Here is a 19,433-nt window from a genome sequence, read left to right on the forward strand (position 1 = left end):
AGGTTTGCTCTAGTTTGGCAAACTTAACTCTGAGACTAAGAACAAAATCTGCAGGAACAAGAACCACTGGGGACATTGAAACCAAATCATTCTTCGTTTTTCCTTCTGTCTAGCTCCTCTCACACTTGCATGACTTTCCAATCAGACATTTCTTGCTGGATCTGATGGAAAGGATAGTTGGTGACAGGAAGCAGTCTGAGGCAACTCTGGCCTATATCACTTCCCGTCATCAGAGAAACAAATGTCAAAAGGTGACACTTAAGAAATGGCATTTTCTATTTGGGGCTCTCTGACCAGGACTACTCAGGTCTCTGACGAGGAGCTTGGAGTGGGGAGTATTTTTAAATTTTGCTATCGTGGTCATGATGGAGGGCAGAAAGTAGAAATGGGAACAGCCTTTAGGGATAGTTATTGTGAAATTCATAACAGAGAGGGGGAACCATGGCATGAGTGTTGTAGAAACAGTTCAAAGTTCTAGAAGTATGAACTGAATATAATGGAGAATACACTAGAGATAGACTTAAAAGTCATAATTGGGAAAAGGAAAGAAACAGTTCTTCATCCTGCTTCCCCGTACACATCTATTTTCAGTAGTCATTATCATGGAATCATTCCAACTTTTCAGAGATGTTAGAATTTTGAGTGCACTTGCTGATCCTAAATCTCTGGTGAAATGTAAGATGTTCGAAACTGAAGTACAAGCTTTGACATTTAAGTACATTTTCTCTTGGCCACAACCAGGCACAAGTTCTAACGAAACACTTAGCTTTGGGGATATTAACACTCATTTAAAGTTTACAAAGCACGTTTATATCCATTCTCTCATTTGCTCCTCACTATAGCCCTGTGGGGAAGATACTAACTACATTTTATGGATAAGGAAAGGGAATCTTAGTTTACAAGAGTTGCCCAAGGTGACGTATGTAGCAAAAGACAGAGCAGAAATAAAACCTAGCTCTTCCAATTCATAAGCCAGTGTTCTCTTCAGTCTACTATACTTTCTTCCACTAACATTTTGGGGGGGTGGGGAATTCAATATATTTCTCTGATGAAGATCAGCTAATGCTATAGTAGAAAAGAAGAATTAGTAAGTTTGGGAATTTGTAATCAAATCAAAGTGAGCCTACAAAATTGATAACATTTTGGAATACTAGAAATTGAAAAACCCAATAAATTAGCCTGACATCTAAGTAATATCTGGAGCACCCAAATACTTTGACTTGGCTTTGATGTGTGTGTGTTGAGGCGGGGGAGAAATTTAGAGCTATATCTCTGCTCCTGATAAAAAATATTTTGTTGTTAGCATAATTTTGATCTATGTTGCCAATCTGTACCAAAAATAAATCTAGTATAGAGACTTACCTTTTTCTCTTTTCTTGAATTGAGGTATTCTTTACATACAGCTAAGTGCACAGATCTTAAGCTTACAGCTCAGTGAAATTTTATATATGTGTACCCTCCACCCAGATCAAGATGACATTTCTTCCCCCACCTCTGCTGCCCCAAAGTTTCCATCTTGCCTCTTCCCACCAGCCAACACCACCTCCCAAAGGTAACAACTATTCTGACTGCTATTATCATAGATTAGTTTTGCCCGATTTCAGACTTTATATGAACAGAATCATTTTGTATGTACTATTTTGTGTCTGACTTCTTTTGTTTAATGCGTCTGTGAGATTCATCTGTGTCTTCTACCTAATATTAGTTATTTTTTGTTGCTCTGTACCATTGCTATGAATGGTTTGCCACAGTTGATCCATGCACCTTGTCTTAGTCCATTCAGGCTGCTGTAACAAACCTTCATAGACCAGATGGCTTAAGCCACAAACATTTATTCTCACAGTTCTGGAGGCTGGGAAGCCCAAGATCATGGCACCTACAGGCTGGGTATCTGGTGAGGTCTCTCTTTCTGGCTTGCAAATGGCTACCTTCTTGCTGTGTCTTCACATGAGGGAGGCAGATCATCTCTCTGGTATCTTTCCTTATACAGGAACTGATCCCACTCACAGGGATTCTATCCTCATGACCTAACTACCTCCCAAAGGGCCCACCTCCAAATGCCATCATACTGGGGATTAGGGCTTCAACCTATGTATTTGGGGCAAACACTAACACTGTGTATCCCACTGATGGACACTTGGATTGCTTCTAGGCTTTGGATATTATGGATAAAGCTGCTACGAACATTTTTTACCGTATCTTTCAGTGGACACATGCACTCATTTTTCTTGGACATAAATCTAGGAGTGGAGTCTTCAGGGTAGGTGGAGTAAATCAAAAGAGATTTTTAACTTAGAATAAGTTAACTCAGTATTAATGAAAGAGCTGATGGCTGAGCATCTTATAAGCAGCCCTACTTTATGAAGAGCCACTTTTGGAGTTAAAAACGGATCTGTGTTTGTTTAGCAGATCAAGATTTTCTGCCTGCAGATATTAGAGAGTATTTTTTTTAAAGATTTTATTTATTTATATGACAGATCACAAGTAGGCAGAAAGGCAGGCAGAGAGAGGTGGGGTGGGGGGGAAGCAGGCTCCCTGCTGAGCCGAGAGCCCGATGTGGGGCTCGATCCCAGGACCCTGGGATCATGACCTGAGCTGAAGGCAGAGGCTTTAACCCACTGAGCCACCCAGGCGCCCCTATTAGAGAGTATTTTTGCTGTGGTTGGTGGGTTGCTTTTCAGCAGATAGATGTTTATTTTCCTGGTGTCTGGTATACAGAGTGCACAATAGGGATGAGGAGCCATTTTATAGCAAGCTGCATCTTTTTATTTTTTTTAAAGATTTTATTTATTTGACAGAGAGAGAGAGATCACAAGTAGGCAGAGATGCAGGCAGAGAGAGAGAGAGAGAGAAGGAAGCAGGCTCCCTGCTGAGCAGAGAGCCCAATGCGGGGCTCAATCCCCGGACCCTGAGATCATGACCTGAGCCAAAGGCAAAGGCTTAACCCACTGAGCCACCCAGGCACCCAAGCTGCATCTTTTTGAGATGGAGTACAGTTGTCTCTTCTTGGAGCACCATGGCTCAAATAATGACAAAATAGTGTTGGAAAATCAGGTTCACTTTACAGAACTTTACCCGAGGGTTAACTTGGAACACATCTTTTGTTTTGAAAGTGAAGGTACATGTATAATTTTATGCAATCCAAAAACTCAACTCTGGCAGTATAGTTTTACATGACATCAAAGGTAAAGAATTTTTAAACATCATATGCCTGCTGGCAGTGTTTCCTAATGAAGTGTGATGTTGAAAGGGTATGGAGAAATTTCCCGTGGTCTGGGAAGTGGGTGAGGTGATTGTAAACAGAGGGGAAAAACTGGGCAAGTGCCCTAAATGAAGTGGAGAGTTTCTGTTCCTGGGGAGGACTCCAGAGTTTTTGCCATTGTGCTGTGCCAGTGAGCGTGCCCCAAGACAGAGATCCACCTTCTCCCCTTCCTTGACAAAGATGGTCACTTTAGGCTTTTTTTTTTTTCCTTAACAGAAGCTAATTTGATAATGTTTAAAAACCAACAACTAAGATTGGTATTACAGGCAATTACTTGTTGCACCGTTTCTATTCTGCTCATAGGGAGATGCCCAGACTTCCTCCTGAGTGTGTTTGAAAGTGTTCAGGGGCTCCAGGAAGCCTGGGTTAAGTCCAGAAGCCTAACCAAGGCTTCCAAGGCCAACATCTCCTGGGCTTGTTTGTTTCTCCAGCCTCAACCCCTGCCAGTTTCCATGTGGCCTCACTGTTGCATAGTCTCTCAGCCCTTGGCATTTGGGTCCAAGCTGCTCTTCTGCCTGGAACATCCTTCTACCATATTTGCTTAACTCTGGTCATTTAAGGCTAAGTCCTGTCATCACCTCTCTTCCCCAAGCCTTCTCTGTACCCAAGCTGGCTTAGATGGTCCTCTGCTGTGCTTCCTTAGCTCCGCCTGCCAACACTGACCATACCGCATAAAAACAAACTCTCCTTCTTTCTCTCTTCCCATCAGACTTGGAGTTGCTTAACACATCTTACTTTCCCCAAGGCCTTGTACAATGTCAGTCATATGGCAGGTCCTCCACAAAGAATTGTTTAATGGATGTTTGCACAGACATATAAACCAGCTTGTCAACTTTTGTCAGTGTGCCCATTCATCCCATAAACATTTGATGGGGCTTAGGGGACAACTTATTGCAAGGCCCTATGATTGGAGCTTTCGGGGATATGGAGAGAAGCACTACATGGACTGAGGTGGGAGTTTGTTCCAATAACAGAGATATGACATGCCTGAAAATAACACTACTCTAGAGAACAAAGTGCCCGGTGCCATAAAAGAGATAAAAATAAGGGACTGTAGCAGCTTAGAAGAAGCCATTTTCTTGGTGGAAAAATTGAGGAAAAAGTGTTCATAGAGAAAGTAGCATTTGAGGTAGGACTTAAGTGTAAGTAGGACATGAATGAGCAGAGAGCCTCCAATGTATCACATGGTTTCTTTTGGCTGAAAAGAGTAGATCTCCTGAAGGAGTAATGAGCAGCAGGGAACAAATACAAATGTAGGAGGTGGCCATATAGGAGAGAGCCTTAAATTCCAGGCTGATGAGTTCATATGTGACTCCTATCAGTTGGAGCAATCTTGGAAGCCCGGTGAAATTTTTGAGCAGCTCAGTGACACAGGTGAAGAGATCCTCTAAGTTTAGTCTGATAATGCTGTATTTTAATATTTTTTTAGTAAACTATTATTAACTAACTTGCCAATAATTATTTTTACTAAATAAATAGCATGGAAAAACTTCAAGGCCTGTAGCTCCTTGACCTTTTTGCACTAGTCCTTTCTCACTGGAAATCTAGATGAGTAAGAGATCATATGACCAATTAGTTCTGAGAAATGAACATTGAAATGGACAGAGGAAGGAAACACTAGCAAGACAGAAATGGCTCATAAAAATGCATAGACACATAAAGAGTTGTTTGCTTAGGAACCGTGTCCAAAACATTGCCTTCAGCTGTCTGGAAAAATCTGGACAAAGTATATGAATAATATTGCTAAGATTTATTCCTTTGGGGTAGTTTAGATCACTTCCAGTTAAAAATAATTATACTCTTCTCGCCTTGGGCAGTCTACTTTTACTCTCCCCTATAAACAATGGGGACTGCATTGTCAGTTTGTTTTATAGTATGTTATATGACCAGAGCATCTGATTTCTTGCCACCTTAGGCCAGGGCTTCAATGCTTCGTGTCTGCATTATTGCATTATTACAACAACTTTCTCATTCCTGCCCCTTGTCTCCAATGCCTTGGACCCAGCTTTTATTGTAACAGCAAGGTATAGTGGAGAAGAATACTGGACAGAGAGTAAGGTTAAGTCGGTTTGAATCCTGGTTATACAGCTCGCTGACTCTGGGCAAGACTCCTCCCCTCTCTGAGACTCAGTTCCTTCAACTCTAAACTGGAAGTAATGATCTTTGCCCTGGATACCTCAAGAGGCTGTCTCAAGCATCACATGAGAGGACTCTGAAAGCTGTTTAGTGGCATGACTGAGACTTGGACTCTACCAGCTTGCTTCATACCCTCTACCATCCAGTCTTGAGTCACAACGCTAATCTCATCGCCCAGTATTCTCCAGAACTTAGCCCCCTCTCTGACACACACGTACTTACTAGCATTCCCCTAATCTGGAATTTTCTCCTGTCTTATCTCTGTTCATCCTACTTGAAGCAATAATTTAAGCACCAGTTAAAATCCTATGTCCTCTTTGAAATCATTTCTGATGGCTCTAATGCTCATTGATTTCCCCCTTTTCTGAATTTTGATCACATTCAGTTATTATCAACACTTGCTTATGCAGTGCCTTTTATTATTAGATTTTTCATGGATGTAAGGCTCATATCTTTAGATATTATGCTTTTATGATGCCTTCAGTTGCTCATTTAAATTTAGTGACTATTTGTGAAGCTACTTCCTGTATATCCCTCACAGAACCAAGTACAGAACTTAGTAAATAATTGTTGGCTTACTTATTTAGAAATTCACATACAGACTCTCTTAAGAGAGAGAGACAAGTAAACCCATCTTCTTTCCCCAGAGCTTGAAGTACCCCTCCTAAAAACCCATCCTACCTCTACCTTCATAGATAGGTTGTTAGGATAAACCTGCTCAGTAGAACTTGTTATAGCTGTGCTGTCCAGTATGGTAGCCAATAGCCACACATGGCTGTTGAGTGCTTGAAATGGGGCTAGTACAACTGAGTAACTTACATTTTGGTTGTATTTAATTTTAGGTAATTTAAATGTGAGCAGCTGCGTATAGCTAGTGGCTACTGTATGGACAGTATAGGTCTAGACCACTGGCTTTCTAACTTTTTTGATCCAACAGTACAATAGGAAATACATTATGTATTGCTACCCAGTTTATTTACACACAAATGAGTCTCATGAAATGGTACGAATCCTTATTACATGTGATATGTTCTAATATTTTTCTGTTGTATTTAATGTCATTTTTAAAAAAAATGCTGGTTGCGACCCATTGTGTAGATTTCATAGCCTGCTGAGGAGTTATGATGTGCTGTTTGAAAAACATACTGCTCATTTTATAGATGGAGAATCTAAGGCCCAAAGAGCTGCAGTAAGTTCTCCGAGGTCACACAGCTAGTTGGTGGCAGCGTAGGATTAGAACCTAAATTTTAGGGTTTTTTGGCTAGAGCTATTTTTGAGAGGGGTGAGGGGTGATTCCTCCTTTTCTTCACCTGCCATAAAAACTACATTTTGTTTTTGTTTTTAGTTTTTGTTTGTTTATTTGTTTTTGTTTTTGTTTAGAGAGAGAGAGTGCGCATGTGCACATGCGGGGTGAGGGAGAGGGAGAGGGAGAGAGAGAATCTTAAGTAGGAGAGGGAGAGGGAGAGGGAGAGGGAGAGAGAGAATCTTAAGTAGGCTTCATGCCCAGCACAGAGCCTGACCTGAGACTCGATCCCATGACCCTGAGATTGTGACCTGAGCTGAAATCCAGAGTCTGATGTTTAACTGGCTGAGCCACCCAGGTGGCCCCACAGTTTTTTATGTTAGAGAAATACTGTTTGATACATTCTTCATTTTGGCAAAACATTTTCATGATATCTTGATTCCCACATGAATCATGAGCTCTATATTTGAGCATTCCTGTTCTTTTGGTTTGGACACTGTCCAAAATCAAAGATACAATACCATGGAGACTTTTTTTGGACCCACTACATGACAGCAACTTGTACTCCTTGGGAATACAACCACGCTTTGCACTAAGTAGATTGAGTCTTAACAACAAAACCTGTTGATAATCAAGGTGATTCTCACCTCAGTTTGTGGGATAGTTGCCTCAAGTCTTGAATTATAAAGCCAATCAAATACTTTTTGTCCATCCATCCATCCATCCATCCATCCAATGTCCTCCCTTCTTTGTGTTATCAATGAAGATAAGCCTTACCAAAGTGGCATCTTTTTATTCTTCTGAAAAAAAAAAAAGGAATATCTTCAAAAAGAGCAGAGTTACGTTGTCAAAAGCAAAAAGGGGCAGCAATTTGAGGGGCAGTGATCTGAGTGGTAGGTGTATTCCTTACCAGTTCATGCATGGAATCCCATTTCTTCATGGGTGTTTCTAAATGTGCTTCAGTCAGCAGAAAACAGACAATAATTTGTCCTGAAATGAGAAGAACAAAAATAAAGAGGCAATGAGTTTAAAAAAAAATAACTTTAAAGATTTATTTTTATTTTAGAGCATCAGGGGAGGAGCAGAGGGAAAGGGGGAGAGAGAGAATCTCAAGCAGACTCCCCGCTGAGTGCAGAGCCAGAGGCAGGACTTGATCTCATGACCCTGAGATCATGACCTGAGCTGAAATCAAGAGTCGGACCCTTAACTGACTGAGCCACCCAGGCACCCCCCAAAAGAGTCACTTTAAAGGAAAACCAGAGAGTCCAATTTTGCATTTAATTTGATTCTTACCACCATTATCAGTAGGATGAATTGACCGAAATCTGTAAGAAATGTTCTATTTTGTGGGGCCAAGTTATTTATGGCCCAGTTGGTTTTTCTAGCTGTAGAGGGTACTGTCATTTCTCAGTCACTGAACAATGGTCCCTCGGCAACTGGACTGGTTATCCCTTTGTGGACTTGCCCTGAAATTTGTCAGGTACAGCCTCCTGCTCTCCACCACCACCAGCACTAGTCAGTTAAATAGAATCTCCCTAAGTCATAAAGTCCCACTGAAGCCTAACCCTTTGGTTAAGATTCTGTATTGTAAGTCTAAAATGATAAATGTTTTCTTGGGGTGCCAAAGTTTATAGTGGTATAGAGAAATCCTTATGTCTTCTGCACTATTTGACAACTCAGCATCTCTAGGATTTGATTTGCTGAATACATTCAAGAAAACTTGCATTTTGGGACGTGGTAGTCCCTCCTGAAATGATGAGGATTGTTGTCCAATTCTCTATTTTCTAGGTTCTTGGTTGTCAGGAAAGCAGGGCAGTGGGAGGGAGAGAAATGCAGATGGGGAGGGCCTGTGCCTGGGTGGGCAGAGGCTGGCAAGGCCAGAACACTAAGTGGACCCAGAAGGAGGGGGGTGAAGGCACATTTTAGGCTGAACTTTGTTGTTTTGAATTCCACCTGCCTCCCGAGGCTCTGCTAATCCACCTGCTGTCTACCATGTCCCTCTTCACAATCCCTGTGCAGGTTGACTTCCTCCACTTTTTTTTTTTTTAACCCTGTCCTTCTTCTATCAACCAAACCCATGAGTCCTACATGTTCTGGTTAGATCACACTTTATCTCCCTACCCCACATCTTGTTTTTCTGCTCCAATTTAATCATCCACACTTCCAAATTGCAGGTTATTTTTGTCTCCCTCCCTCCCTCTCTCTTTCTCTGTATCTCTCTTTCTCTCTCTCTTCTCCCCCCAGCCCCACCCCACCTTCAGTTGCTTGCCAATCTTTTTGATGTTCCCTCAACCAGGAATTTCTTCCCTTCCCCCTTCCCACTTATAACTCATTTCTATTAAGGCTCAGCTCAGATACTACCTTCTCTAGGTTGTAGAAGGCCCACTTACCCCCAGTTGGAATTAATCATTGGTTGCCTTCCATGTCACTTTCTTTCTTTATGGAATTATATTTGACACACAATAAATCTATTAGTTTCAGGTGTATAGCCTAGTATTTTGATGTTTTTGATATTTTGATATATTATGAAATGATCACCTCGATAGGGGTAATTACCATCTGTCACTGTACAAAGTTATCCCAATATTATTGACTATATTCCCTATGTTGTATATTACATCACTTTCCTTTATTATAGTACTTATTGTTATTAGTTGTTTCCAGACCTACCGTCTCCACTAGATTAAAAGCTTTTGGAGGATGGATGCTACGGCTCAGTGATGTTTTAGCCTCTGTGCACTTGGTAGGTACTCAGTAAAAGTTTATGGAATTAATATATTAGTGAATATTCAACTCTTACCATACCTATCTTCTTAGATATTTTCTTATGTTTTTGAAGCTGTTACTTGACAGTATGTTAAATATGTATGTACTGCTGAGAAGGCTGTTCTAGAATCAGCAGTATCCTGGCATGCCTTTAAAATCAGGTGGCCTATAAGGAAGATGTGCCATAGTATCTCAGGCACCTTCTGGCCCTGAGATTCTGTTACCATGGATTTCACTTTTGAGAATTTGTGTTGTTTGTGGGACATAAGCCCCACAGAATCTAGGAGCCCTCACGTACAAGTGTCTCTGGGAAGTACTATCAGAAAATGTATCATTCAAAGCCATTTTCTCATTTGCTTGCAATTTTGTGAAATAACCCTTAGAAATCTGGTCAATGACTAGAAAACATATTAAAGTAAGACATAGCAGAAATGGCTGAGTGAGGGCCTCTGAAAATTCTGTCTATAATAGCAATGAAAAAAATGGCAAAAATGGCCATAATCAACCTTTTCAGGACTGTAGACATTTACCAAAGGCTTGCAACAGTCTGGGTAGTATTTATTCAAGAAAAGCAGCTGCATTTTGGTAAGAATAATAAGCTTTGTGGTGTTTTCTGTTGCCCTATGCCCATCCCTTGCTCTCCAGCCCTATAGGAGTCTTGAGAATTTAGAGCTTCTAATTGCAGGGAAAGCCAGGAGCCCTGACAGCCATTGTAGGACACAGAATGGAGTTGGAGTTCCTGTAAAGCCACAGATTATTTTATTTTTAAAAAGACTGTGTTGATTTATTTGAGAGAAAAAGAAAGAGAGAGAGAGCAGGAGCAGGGCAAGGGGCAGGGAGAGAAGGAGAAGCAGACTCCCCGCTGAGCAGGGAGCCTGACATGGGGCTTGATCCCAGGACGCCAAGGTCATGACCTGAGCCAAAGGCAGATACTTAACCAAATGAGCCACACAGGCACTCCAAGCCTCATTTTCAGAGAATTGTCATTATTTGATCTTCCTGATGGTTCCTTGGAAGACCCCACTTGCAAGACTGTATTTATTTGCCCTTACTTGGAATGTCAGGGGCTTTTTTTTTTAATTAAACTATTAGAGGTGCAGACACTATGGAAAACAGTATGGAGGTTCCTAAAGAATTAAAAATAGAAATATCATATGATCCAGTAATTCCACTTCTGTGTATTTACCTGAAGCAAAAAACAAAACAAAACAAAAACAAACAAACAAAACATTAATTAGAAAAGATATATGCACCCCTATGTTTGTTATAGCATTATTTACACTAGCCAAGATATGGAAAGAAGCCCACTGTCCATCAGTAGGTGAAAGGATAAAGATTGTATGTGGGGTGTGTGTGTGTGTGTGTGTGTGTGTGTGTGTGTGTGATGGAATATTACTCAACCATAAAAACAAATGAAATCTTGCCATTTGTGACAACATGGATGGACCTAGAGGGTATTAAGTTAAATGAAATAAGTCAGGCAGAGAAAGATAGATGTGATAAAATTTCACTTGTATGTGGAATCTAAAAAACAAAACAGGCAAACAAACCAAGAACAGACTCATAATTACAGAGAAAAAACTGGTGGTTGCTAGAGGGGAAAACGGTGAGGGAATGGGGAAAACAGGTGAAGGGGGTTAAGAGGTATAAACTTCCAGTTATAAAATAAATAAGTCATGGGGACTGGACGTATAGCATAGGGAATATAGTCAATAGTCAATTACAATATTGTAATGATTTTATATGGTGACAGATGGTGACTACACTGATTGTGGTGACCATTGAGTAATATATAAGTTGTCAAATCTCTGTGTTGTATACCTAGAACTAATATAATATTGTATGTCAGCTCTATTTCAGTTGAAAGTAAAATGATCAAATGAAAAAAAACATTATAGAGGCCATTGATTAACTTCATAGCTGGCTGAGGCAGTAGATAACTGAAAAGCATAAAAGAAAAAGCTAAGGAATAACGTGTTCATTGGAGCTTGGAAAGTTTGGGCATACCCCTGGGAATCTAGAAGACTATATGCATGCTCAGGGCTATGTGCATGCTGAGGAAAGACCTGACGGGGCTCTAAGCTTTCACTCTGGCTGGTCCCAAGCTCTGCACAAGGGAAAACTAAGGCAGAGTTATCCACTGGCTGGCTGAATGTTGAAGGCATGTCCCAACATGTACACAGAGCCTCTTGGCCAAGACTGGGAGACTTGCTGGTTCCAGAAGTTTAAGGCAATCTTGGTTCAGTTATTAGCTGACCACTAAGCCAACCCAGCGGAGACTTCAATGCAATAATCATTATTAAAGTAAAATGGAACAGAGTGACGCCTGTTGTTCATCAGACCTTGTAGAAGCAAATTCTTGGTCCACCCAACTGCAGTCTTTGTAGCTCTGCCTGTATAGTTTCTATGTCTTTCAACAGGCTGAAAGGGCAGGAAAATCACAGGGGGATGATGTCCTTGTTGTTTTTAAGGCAAGCTAAAGGTAGTTTATGAAAAAAAAAATTTAAAGGACTGCGTTAGTCAGACGTGATTCTGTTGGAAAATGAGACTTCACTTCTGCACCTCAGTGATGTCTTGATCTGCTTCTTCATTGCTCTGAGTTCTCCTGGTGGACGACCCTATTCCCCTTTCCTCACCAGATTCTCTTGAATATACCCTCCCCATGTTACTGCCCTTTGCTTCTGTTAATCTCATCTTCTGTTCTGGCTTTCATTTGCTTCATCCATGTACCTCCATCTGGGTCTGGCTATAGCCTGACACGGAGTCCATCTTCTAAGGGGAGAATTGGGAAGAATAGAGATGGTAATCACCTTCTTGTTGGCCCGAGAAGGGCTGAATAGCAAGGGAACAATTCTTTGGCGGCCATTTTGGTCAGGGCCATCCCAAATGAAGCAACACAGTTCTTACAGGCTTTAAGGGGGTGTACTAATTTGACCAGACGGCTGGGCCATGACTCACTGAGACAGGATTGGAGATAGAGAAACGTTTTTGTTTTGGTGCGTGTTTTTTTTTCTGGCCAGTACTAAAAGAAGACCCAAGGCTTATATGCATACATGCTATACATTCATCCAGTGCTGCTCTTCCTCACCCCTACCAGAGGAATGCCAAACAGGCTGCCCCTTTCCTGCACTCCTCTTGAGCTCCTTATTTTCTGACTCTGTTTCTAGGCTACACTGGATGTTCATTTTAACCTGGTTTCTCCTGCCTGTGAGGGGTAAAGAGTAGGGTGGGAAGGTACACAGTGTGACTTATGCCACCTCAGTCCACCACCTCCTGGGGATGGCCTGACCTGGTGGTCATTTTTAGCCTGGTATTTCCTGGTCCTGGGCCAGGGGCCGAGGCCAGTGGCAGAAAGGGTAAGATGGCACAGGTTCCCTGGCAGATTCTGCAGTGATGAGCGTTTGCTGGGGAACAAAATGGCTGCCTCATTTCTAACCCCTTCAGGTTTGAAATACTGTCTGAGACTCTAATCTTAATGATTAAAACATCCTGAGGAGAAAAGCTACTTAAATCCCTGAAAGATTGGGCTTCTGTAATAAGTTTCAAGAAAGGTGATATCCCTGGGTAGCTGTTTTTCTAAAATTATAACTTCAGATTGTAACTTCAGTTTGCACAAATTATATAAAATAAAACTTTAGCCTCCAACCAAGTATTTTGAGCAGGTGAACCTGTTTTCATGATCATATGGGACTCGTTTATATTTAGGAACATTTATTTCTATGAAAACAGCATGCTCCTGCCTCAGAAAACAAAGCCAAAAGTAAACAATTCATCCTTTCAAGTGGGTTAAACATATCTCGCAATGTCATTTTTACAGGAAAACTGTTCCCCTGGGGCTTGCAGGGACTGCTTTGGGAGAGTCCCTGCAGCTGCTTGGAGCTAGGACCCCTACTGTCTCTGAACTCCCTTCTCCACAGGGGTCAGGGAGCCTCCAAGAGCTCAGAGGAGAAGGCATGTATTAGATGTCTTAGCTTTGAACTTGCAGTGCGTTGAAATATGAACTATGAAATGTACTATCAATTTGATTTCTCTGGTTACAGGTTAAAATAGGTTTTTGTGGGCTATCTTGGAAACTTATTTACCTCCTACAATATTATTTTCTCTCAGAAAATTGCTTAAAGAGAACTTTCGAGATAGGACCCCTTCATAAGTCATTCTTAACTCTTTGAGCAGACTCTTTCCCCATAGGAGATACAAAAGTGAATTTTACCTCATCCCACATTATGTGGTCCCAAGTTCTGAGAGTCTGGCCTGTGAATTGCAAAGATTAATTATGTCTTTTTCAGTTACTTTATCATGAGAGATCACCACAGGCATCTGTGAATCTCAGGAACAAGTTATTTTTATCTTCAACTTAAAGATCCTTCTCTGCAGAAGTCATATGTGAATAAAATGGCAACTAAAAGTACTGTGAAAAGAAGGGCCATCTGTACCCCAATGTTCATAGCAGCAATGGCCACAGTCGCCAAACTGTGGAAAGAACCAAGATGCCCTTCAACAAACAAATGGATAAGGAAGATGTGGTCCATATACACTATGGAGTATTATGCCTCCATCAGAAAGGATGAATACCCAACTTTTGTATCAACATGGACAGGACTGGAGGAGATCATGCTGAGAGAAATAAGTCAAGCAGAGTCAATTATCATATGGTTTCACTTATTTGTGGAGCATAACAAATAACATGGAGGACATGGGGAGATGGAGAGGAGAAGGTAGTTGAGGGAAATTGGAAGGAGAGGTGAACCATGAGAGACTATGGACTCTGAAAAACAACCTGAGGATTTTGAAGGGGCGGGGGGTGGGAGGTTGGGGAAGCCAGGTGGTGGGTATTATGGAGGGCACGGATTGCATGGAACACTGGGTGTGGTGCATAAACAATGAATTCTGTTACACTGAAAAGAAATTAAATTTAAAAAAGAATTAAAAAAATAAAGTCTGTTAAAAATGAAAAAAAAAGAATGAAAGAAAAAAAAGTACTGTGAAAACATCTGGGCTTCTAGCTGGAATCTTACATTTTCAGAGCTGTGTAATCTTCCATGTTTGTCATAGTCCTTTCCACAGCCACCGGCCACTTGAAACCTCACAGTGTCCCCTGTGACGTGGGCAGGAGTTCGGTATGCAAGCATTAGGTAAGATAAAGGATGCAAGATAAAGCATTAGGTATCACCGTATTACCTTGACACACTCTTGCTAGGAGAAGCTAGCTAAGTGGCAATTTACAAAAAAGACCCCATGACAAAAAGGTTCTGAAATGACCATCACTAAATATTCAGAGATGGTACCAAATGGGACCACGAGAAAGGGAAGGTGGAGATAGGTGGTCAGAAGGAAATCCCTCTACTAGAGGATTTTGAGGCTTCCTGAGTATCTTTGTTCCTCAAAGAAAAGGATTTGCTTCCACACGATTCAGGCCAATGACCTTCCACCTTCAGGATGGAGGGAATAATCAGTAAGCCACAGAAGCGAACCCCCTCCGTCACATCTTGCTGTAAGTTTCTCTCCTCTTCTTTCAGTTTTATCCAGGTATGAAAACCAGATTACTATTTTTGCTGACTACTTAGAAGAATTTCCAGATACAGATGAGCTGGTATGGATCTTGGGGAAACCGCATCTCCTCAAAACGGGTAAGGTTTGGTAGCATTTGTCTGTGAGAACCCAAATGAGGTGGGTGCCCGAGGTTAAGGTCCCATTCATTTTTCCTTATCGGGTTGGTGGAATGTTACTTTGGTTACTGTTAATGTCACTCTTAGGTGGAAATATATACCTTGCAGCCAGAGGAATTCAAGCCTCAAACCCGTTGCCTGCATAGGTTCCTTCCAAGGCCCCAAGAGTCCCTGGGTGGGTGGGAGGGGGGGCGGGAGAGTTCACATGGTCATGAGTGTTGGTACGATTTGAAAAAAGTCAGAAATATTTTTATTCTTTTCTTAAAGGAGAACCACTGACTTCTGTAAGCCTTGGGTTTCATAAACCATGCCCCCACTCCTAGTATCACTGACCAGTACTTAGTCTGCAATGCCTGGACTACATACTTCCCATTTCTCTTGTGTCCTTTTCTGTCTCGATTCAAAATACTGCCACCTAGGGGACTCCTAATCAGCCTATGGCTGTCAGAAACTCTCACGCACTAAGGAGTCTTCTAGCTGTCGATCTTCACTGACGGTCAGCACCGTCTCAGTGTACTCTGACCTTGTATAGAACTTTTAGCCACCGCAGCTAGGTGGGAAGGAGGCTGGGATATTTCTTCCCTACCCTTGTATACTTACAGATTGGGGAATTCCTTTTCCCTAACACTGCTAACAACCCAGCACCCAGTTGAAGCCTGAGCTTGGAGAGAGTCAACTCTGCTTTTTCTGTTTATCTGAGGAGAGACCCTCTTTGAAGGCCTTAGCATTGAGGAGGAGATAGGAAGGAGCTGATCACAATGCAAGAAATGTTTTGAAGAAACACACAAAAGCACTTGTGATGTTCCGAATCCATTTAGATTACAAATGCCAGTTGTAGTAGGTAGTACGGACACAATTCACACACTTAATTTGCTTAGCGGGTATCTTTTCTTTTTAGGTAAACACATGTACATGCACACACACATGCGCATGCCCCCCTCTCATCCCTCCCCGCCCCTGCCACCATTTTAGATAATGGACAGCGGGTACCAGTGAGAGAACCAACCGTCATCATTCAGGCAGGGGCTGATTGCCTCGCTTGCGGGTTATCCTTGCTTTTCCTATTCCTCGTCTTTTGGCCGTGCTCCCAGTGTTAGTACCTGCCAGGGCCACGTCGCTCTATTAGAAGGAGAGAAGGAACCACTCCGGGGGCCAGTAGCTCTGGTCAAAACCTAGGTGAGGAGGAATGCTGAAATTACTTGGCTAAGATGAGTGGGTTGCCTCCAAACTTCCCTAGCCCCCTCACAATAGTACTGACCAGTCGGTTATTTGAAAATGAGTTGGCTGCTGGCCCAGAAATCAAAAGCAGATATCTTTAGATGGGATATGGTGATTTAATTGTAATTTCACATTTAATTACAGAAAAATCTAAGCTGTTGTCTGATATAAGTGCTCGCCTATGGTTTACATACAGAAGGAAATTTTCACCAATTGGTAGGTATATCGTTTGTTGTGCTGTGCTTTCTGCCTTGTAGATCGCTTGCCTGAGGTTATCAGTGACTTCACAGAAATCTCAGAATTAACAGCTCACTGTGGTGAAGACAGGCTTTAGGGGAATAGCTAAGTCTTAAACTTTATTCGGAATTATTCGGAAGTTTCATTGCCAAAGTGCCTCATTGTGTATGGTTCCTTGGTGTTAAGATATAACACCAGTATACTTTTGAGTCCAGCTCCAAGAGTTCAGGCACCAGATTACATTCCTTGTTTTACTTTCAGGAACAAGGAGAACGTCAAACCTCTAATTTGGATAATATTTACTAAATTATAATCCACTTCTCTGTAGAGCTATGCGATCATTAAGGACAATTATACCTTGAAAGAAAGACAAGAATTCCTTTGTTTTCTTCCCTGTATGAAATGAAAGCACCTTGCCCCTGCAAGATGAATTATTATAGATTTCCTTGGAACTAATTATAGGCTGTGAGAGTACTACCTGCTGTCTAGGAAAACAGGACAGGTCAATAAGCTAAGAGAGAATAAGCGCCCCTTAGAGAAAATCTGTTTGTGAGTAGGGTGGCCTATTCCTGGTACCCTGTAGGAAAAGAGTATCAAATCCAAATCGTAGAAGCATTTTCCTAAGAGAAAATCTATCTGACTGATTTTGAGGCAGACCTGGACCTAGGAACTGGAGTGAAATCCTCTTTTCCAATAAGTGCCCCAAATCCACGTCCACATGGATGGTGTTTGCACTCCACTGCCCTCCAAGCAGGAAAACAAACCAAAGAATAATCTTTAGTGCCCAGTGGTTTTGAACTGTTAACTTTCTCTAGGTGAAGAGATCTTCACAAGGCTTGAGAACATTTGCAGTTCAACTCTGACAACGTTTTGCCAATTGGAGATCTCCTCTTTATGTGGGCCTCATTGCATCCTTCCTGTACTAACGTGGCCTATAATCCTGTCATTAGCAATAGCCAAAGGGCTTCCCCTTCCAGTTGACGTGTTGGCTCAATCGTCCCCATCTTGCTAGCAACTTTCCTTTAGTCCCCACAACCATAGGAAAAGGGTGGTCCCTTATGGCCCACTAGTCTTATGAGGCTGATGACACTTCTTAAAGTCAGTCTGGTGAGGTGGTGCTCATAGCATCGTTTTCCACGTCCACATTGGAGGGGGATGGAAAACAATGAAAGCAGGATGTCTCCTCTGCACTCCAAGTTATCTGATTTCACTGGTACCTTGAAAAAGGATATTGAGCTCAGGCTGGCCACCTATGTGGGATTTTCGTTACGTCAAGCATCCTTAAAGTGAACCTATTGTCTTACTTCATTTATTAACTGGTTTTAGGCCTTTTAAAGATGTGACCCATTTCTCATTTATTAGTAGCATATTTAATGATGGCCATGTCCTGAGTGGATTGTAGAACACTTTCACAGATATTTTGTCCTTTAGTGTTCACAGTATCCCCCAATGGTAAGCAGGGTATGTGTTGTTATTCCCAGTCTACATCCAAGACTTGGATCAGGCACCTAGAGACAGACAGTCCTTCTGATGCCCAATCTAAGACTCTTTCCTCTATTTTATATTGTCCTTCTTGCTGCTCAGATCTTCCTAATGTATGTTTCTCACAGTCCAGAGCCTTCCAGATCTCTTTGACCAAGCTGATGATTCCCTTTTGGTAGCACTGATTCCTTAACTAAGGTTAAGACTGGATTCCCTGAGAAGGGAGCTGAGCAAAGCCAAGTTTAGTCAGGCAGATAATGATGTGGCTTGGGTTAGCGGTGGTAGTCATACCCGGCCGTCATCTACCACAACTGTGGGCACACCGCACGGGACGTCTCAGGAGAGAAGATGTAAGGGGCAGGTTTTGTCCATTTGTTGGTTTTGTCTTTGGCCATAGAAACTGTTTTGGTTAACTCCGCGTCCCCTTTGCAACCCCTGCCCTCTACCAAACCCTGCTGGCTGTCTGGCTGTCTCTCTCGCCTCTCTTTTCAGAGTCTGTGTGTCTGTCTGTCTTATATGATTCCCACACATGCTGATGTTTCAGGAGAAGGCATCTGAGGGACCTCACAGTCATTCCCATCCATTTTGCCAACAGGGGGGACGGGCCCTTCATCAGACGCTGGCTGGGGATGTATGCTACGCTGTGGACAAATGATGCTGGCTCAGGCCCTGATCTGCAGACACTTGGGAAGGGGTGAGTTAAATGGGTCCCCCCTTGGAGGCCTCCACGGTACCACTGCCTGCTGGTGGCTAAGCAGTGGGGCCGAGGTTCAGGAACAGTCAGCAACAGAGCTGAAGGTCCTCCAGTGCTCTGTGCAAGCCCCAGTGGCGGGGCCGACAGGTCACTAAAGCCTCCCACAAGAAGGAAACAGCCAGCATTTCCTTGTGACTCACCAAGCCCAAGAGTGATTTTCCTGGGACAGAATTGAACAGGGAGGCAGGTGTGTCATTCAGAGTTTCCATCTTCACTATTGTTCCAGTGAGTCCTTAAACGGGTCAGATAACAAAGGAAGCAGGAAGAAGGGTGTGGCAGGGGGGCTGTTTCTTGACCTCCTTTAAAATGTCCACCCAGTGAAGGACGGAACAACCAAAGGAAGTGCCTGATGAGGGAGCTGGCGCTATTTTCGTTTGGGTTTGCCAAGAATGTCCATTTGGTGATGAAGGGATCCTTAAATTAGCTTTCTCTGGAGGCCGCTTCATTAAGAACCTTCCACTTCATTAAGAACCTTCCAGTGATCTTCGCTGAAGCCCTCGAGTCTCACATTCTTAAGCCATGTGCATGCTTCCCTGTGGGCATCTGGAGGATGACCTTGACTGGGTGCCTGTGCAGGCACTTGGGGTGAAAGCTGGGTTTGACCTGGGGATGAGGGAGAAAAAGGACTCCTTGGACAAGATCTTACCTGCTGAGTTCATTGGCTGTGGC

The 19,433-nt window shown here is 42.4% G+C and overlaps 1 protein-coding gene across 1 annotated transcript in view; it reads left to right on the top strand.

The window, feature by feature from the left end:
* ATG4A (autophagy related 4A cysteine peptidase) overlaps positions 1 to 19,433 on the top strand; it is a 50,475-nt gene that overhangs the window by 16,487 nt on the left and 14,555 nt on the right. The window contains exons 2-4 of the mRNA XM_032837152.1: positions 14,924 to 15,034; positions 16,436 to 16,507; positions 18,606 to 18,704. Of these exons, the coding sequence (XP_032693043.1) occupies positions 14,924 to 15,034; positions 16,436 to 16,507; positions 18,606 to 18,704 (282 nt within the window). The remainder of the gene's footprint in view (positions 1 to 14,923; positions 15,035 to 16,435; positions 16,508 to 18,605; positions 18,705 to 19,433) is intronic.

Source organism: Lontra canadensis, unplaced genomic scaffold, assembly GCF_010015895.1.
Source record: "Lontra canadensis isolate GAN:19392208 unplaced genomic scaffold, GSC_riverotter_1.0 scaffold96, whole genome shotgun sequence".
Classification (NCBI taxonomy): Eukaryota; Metazoa; Chordata; class Mammalia; order Carnivora; family Mustelidae; genus Lontra; species Lontra canadensis.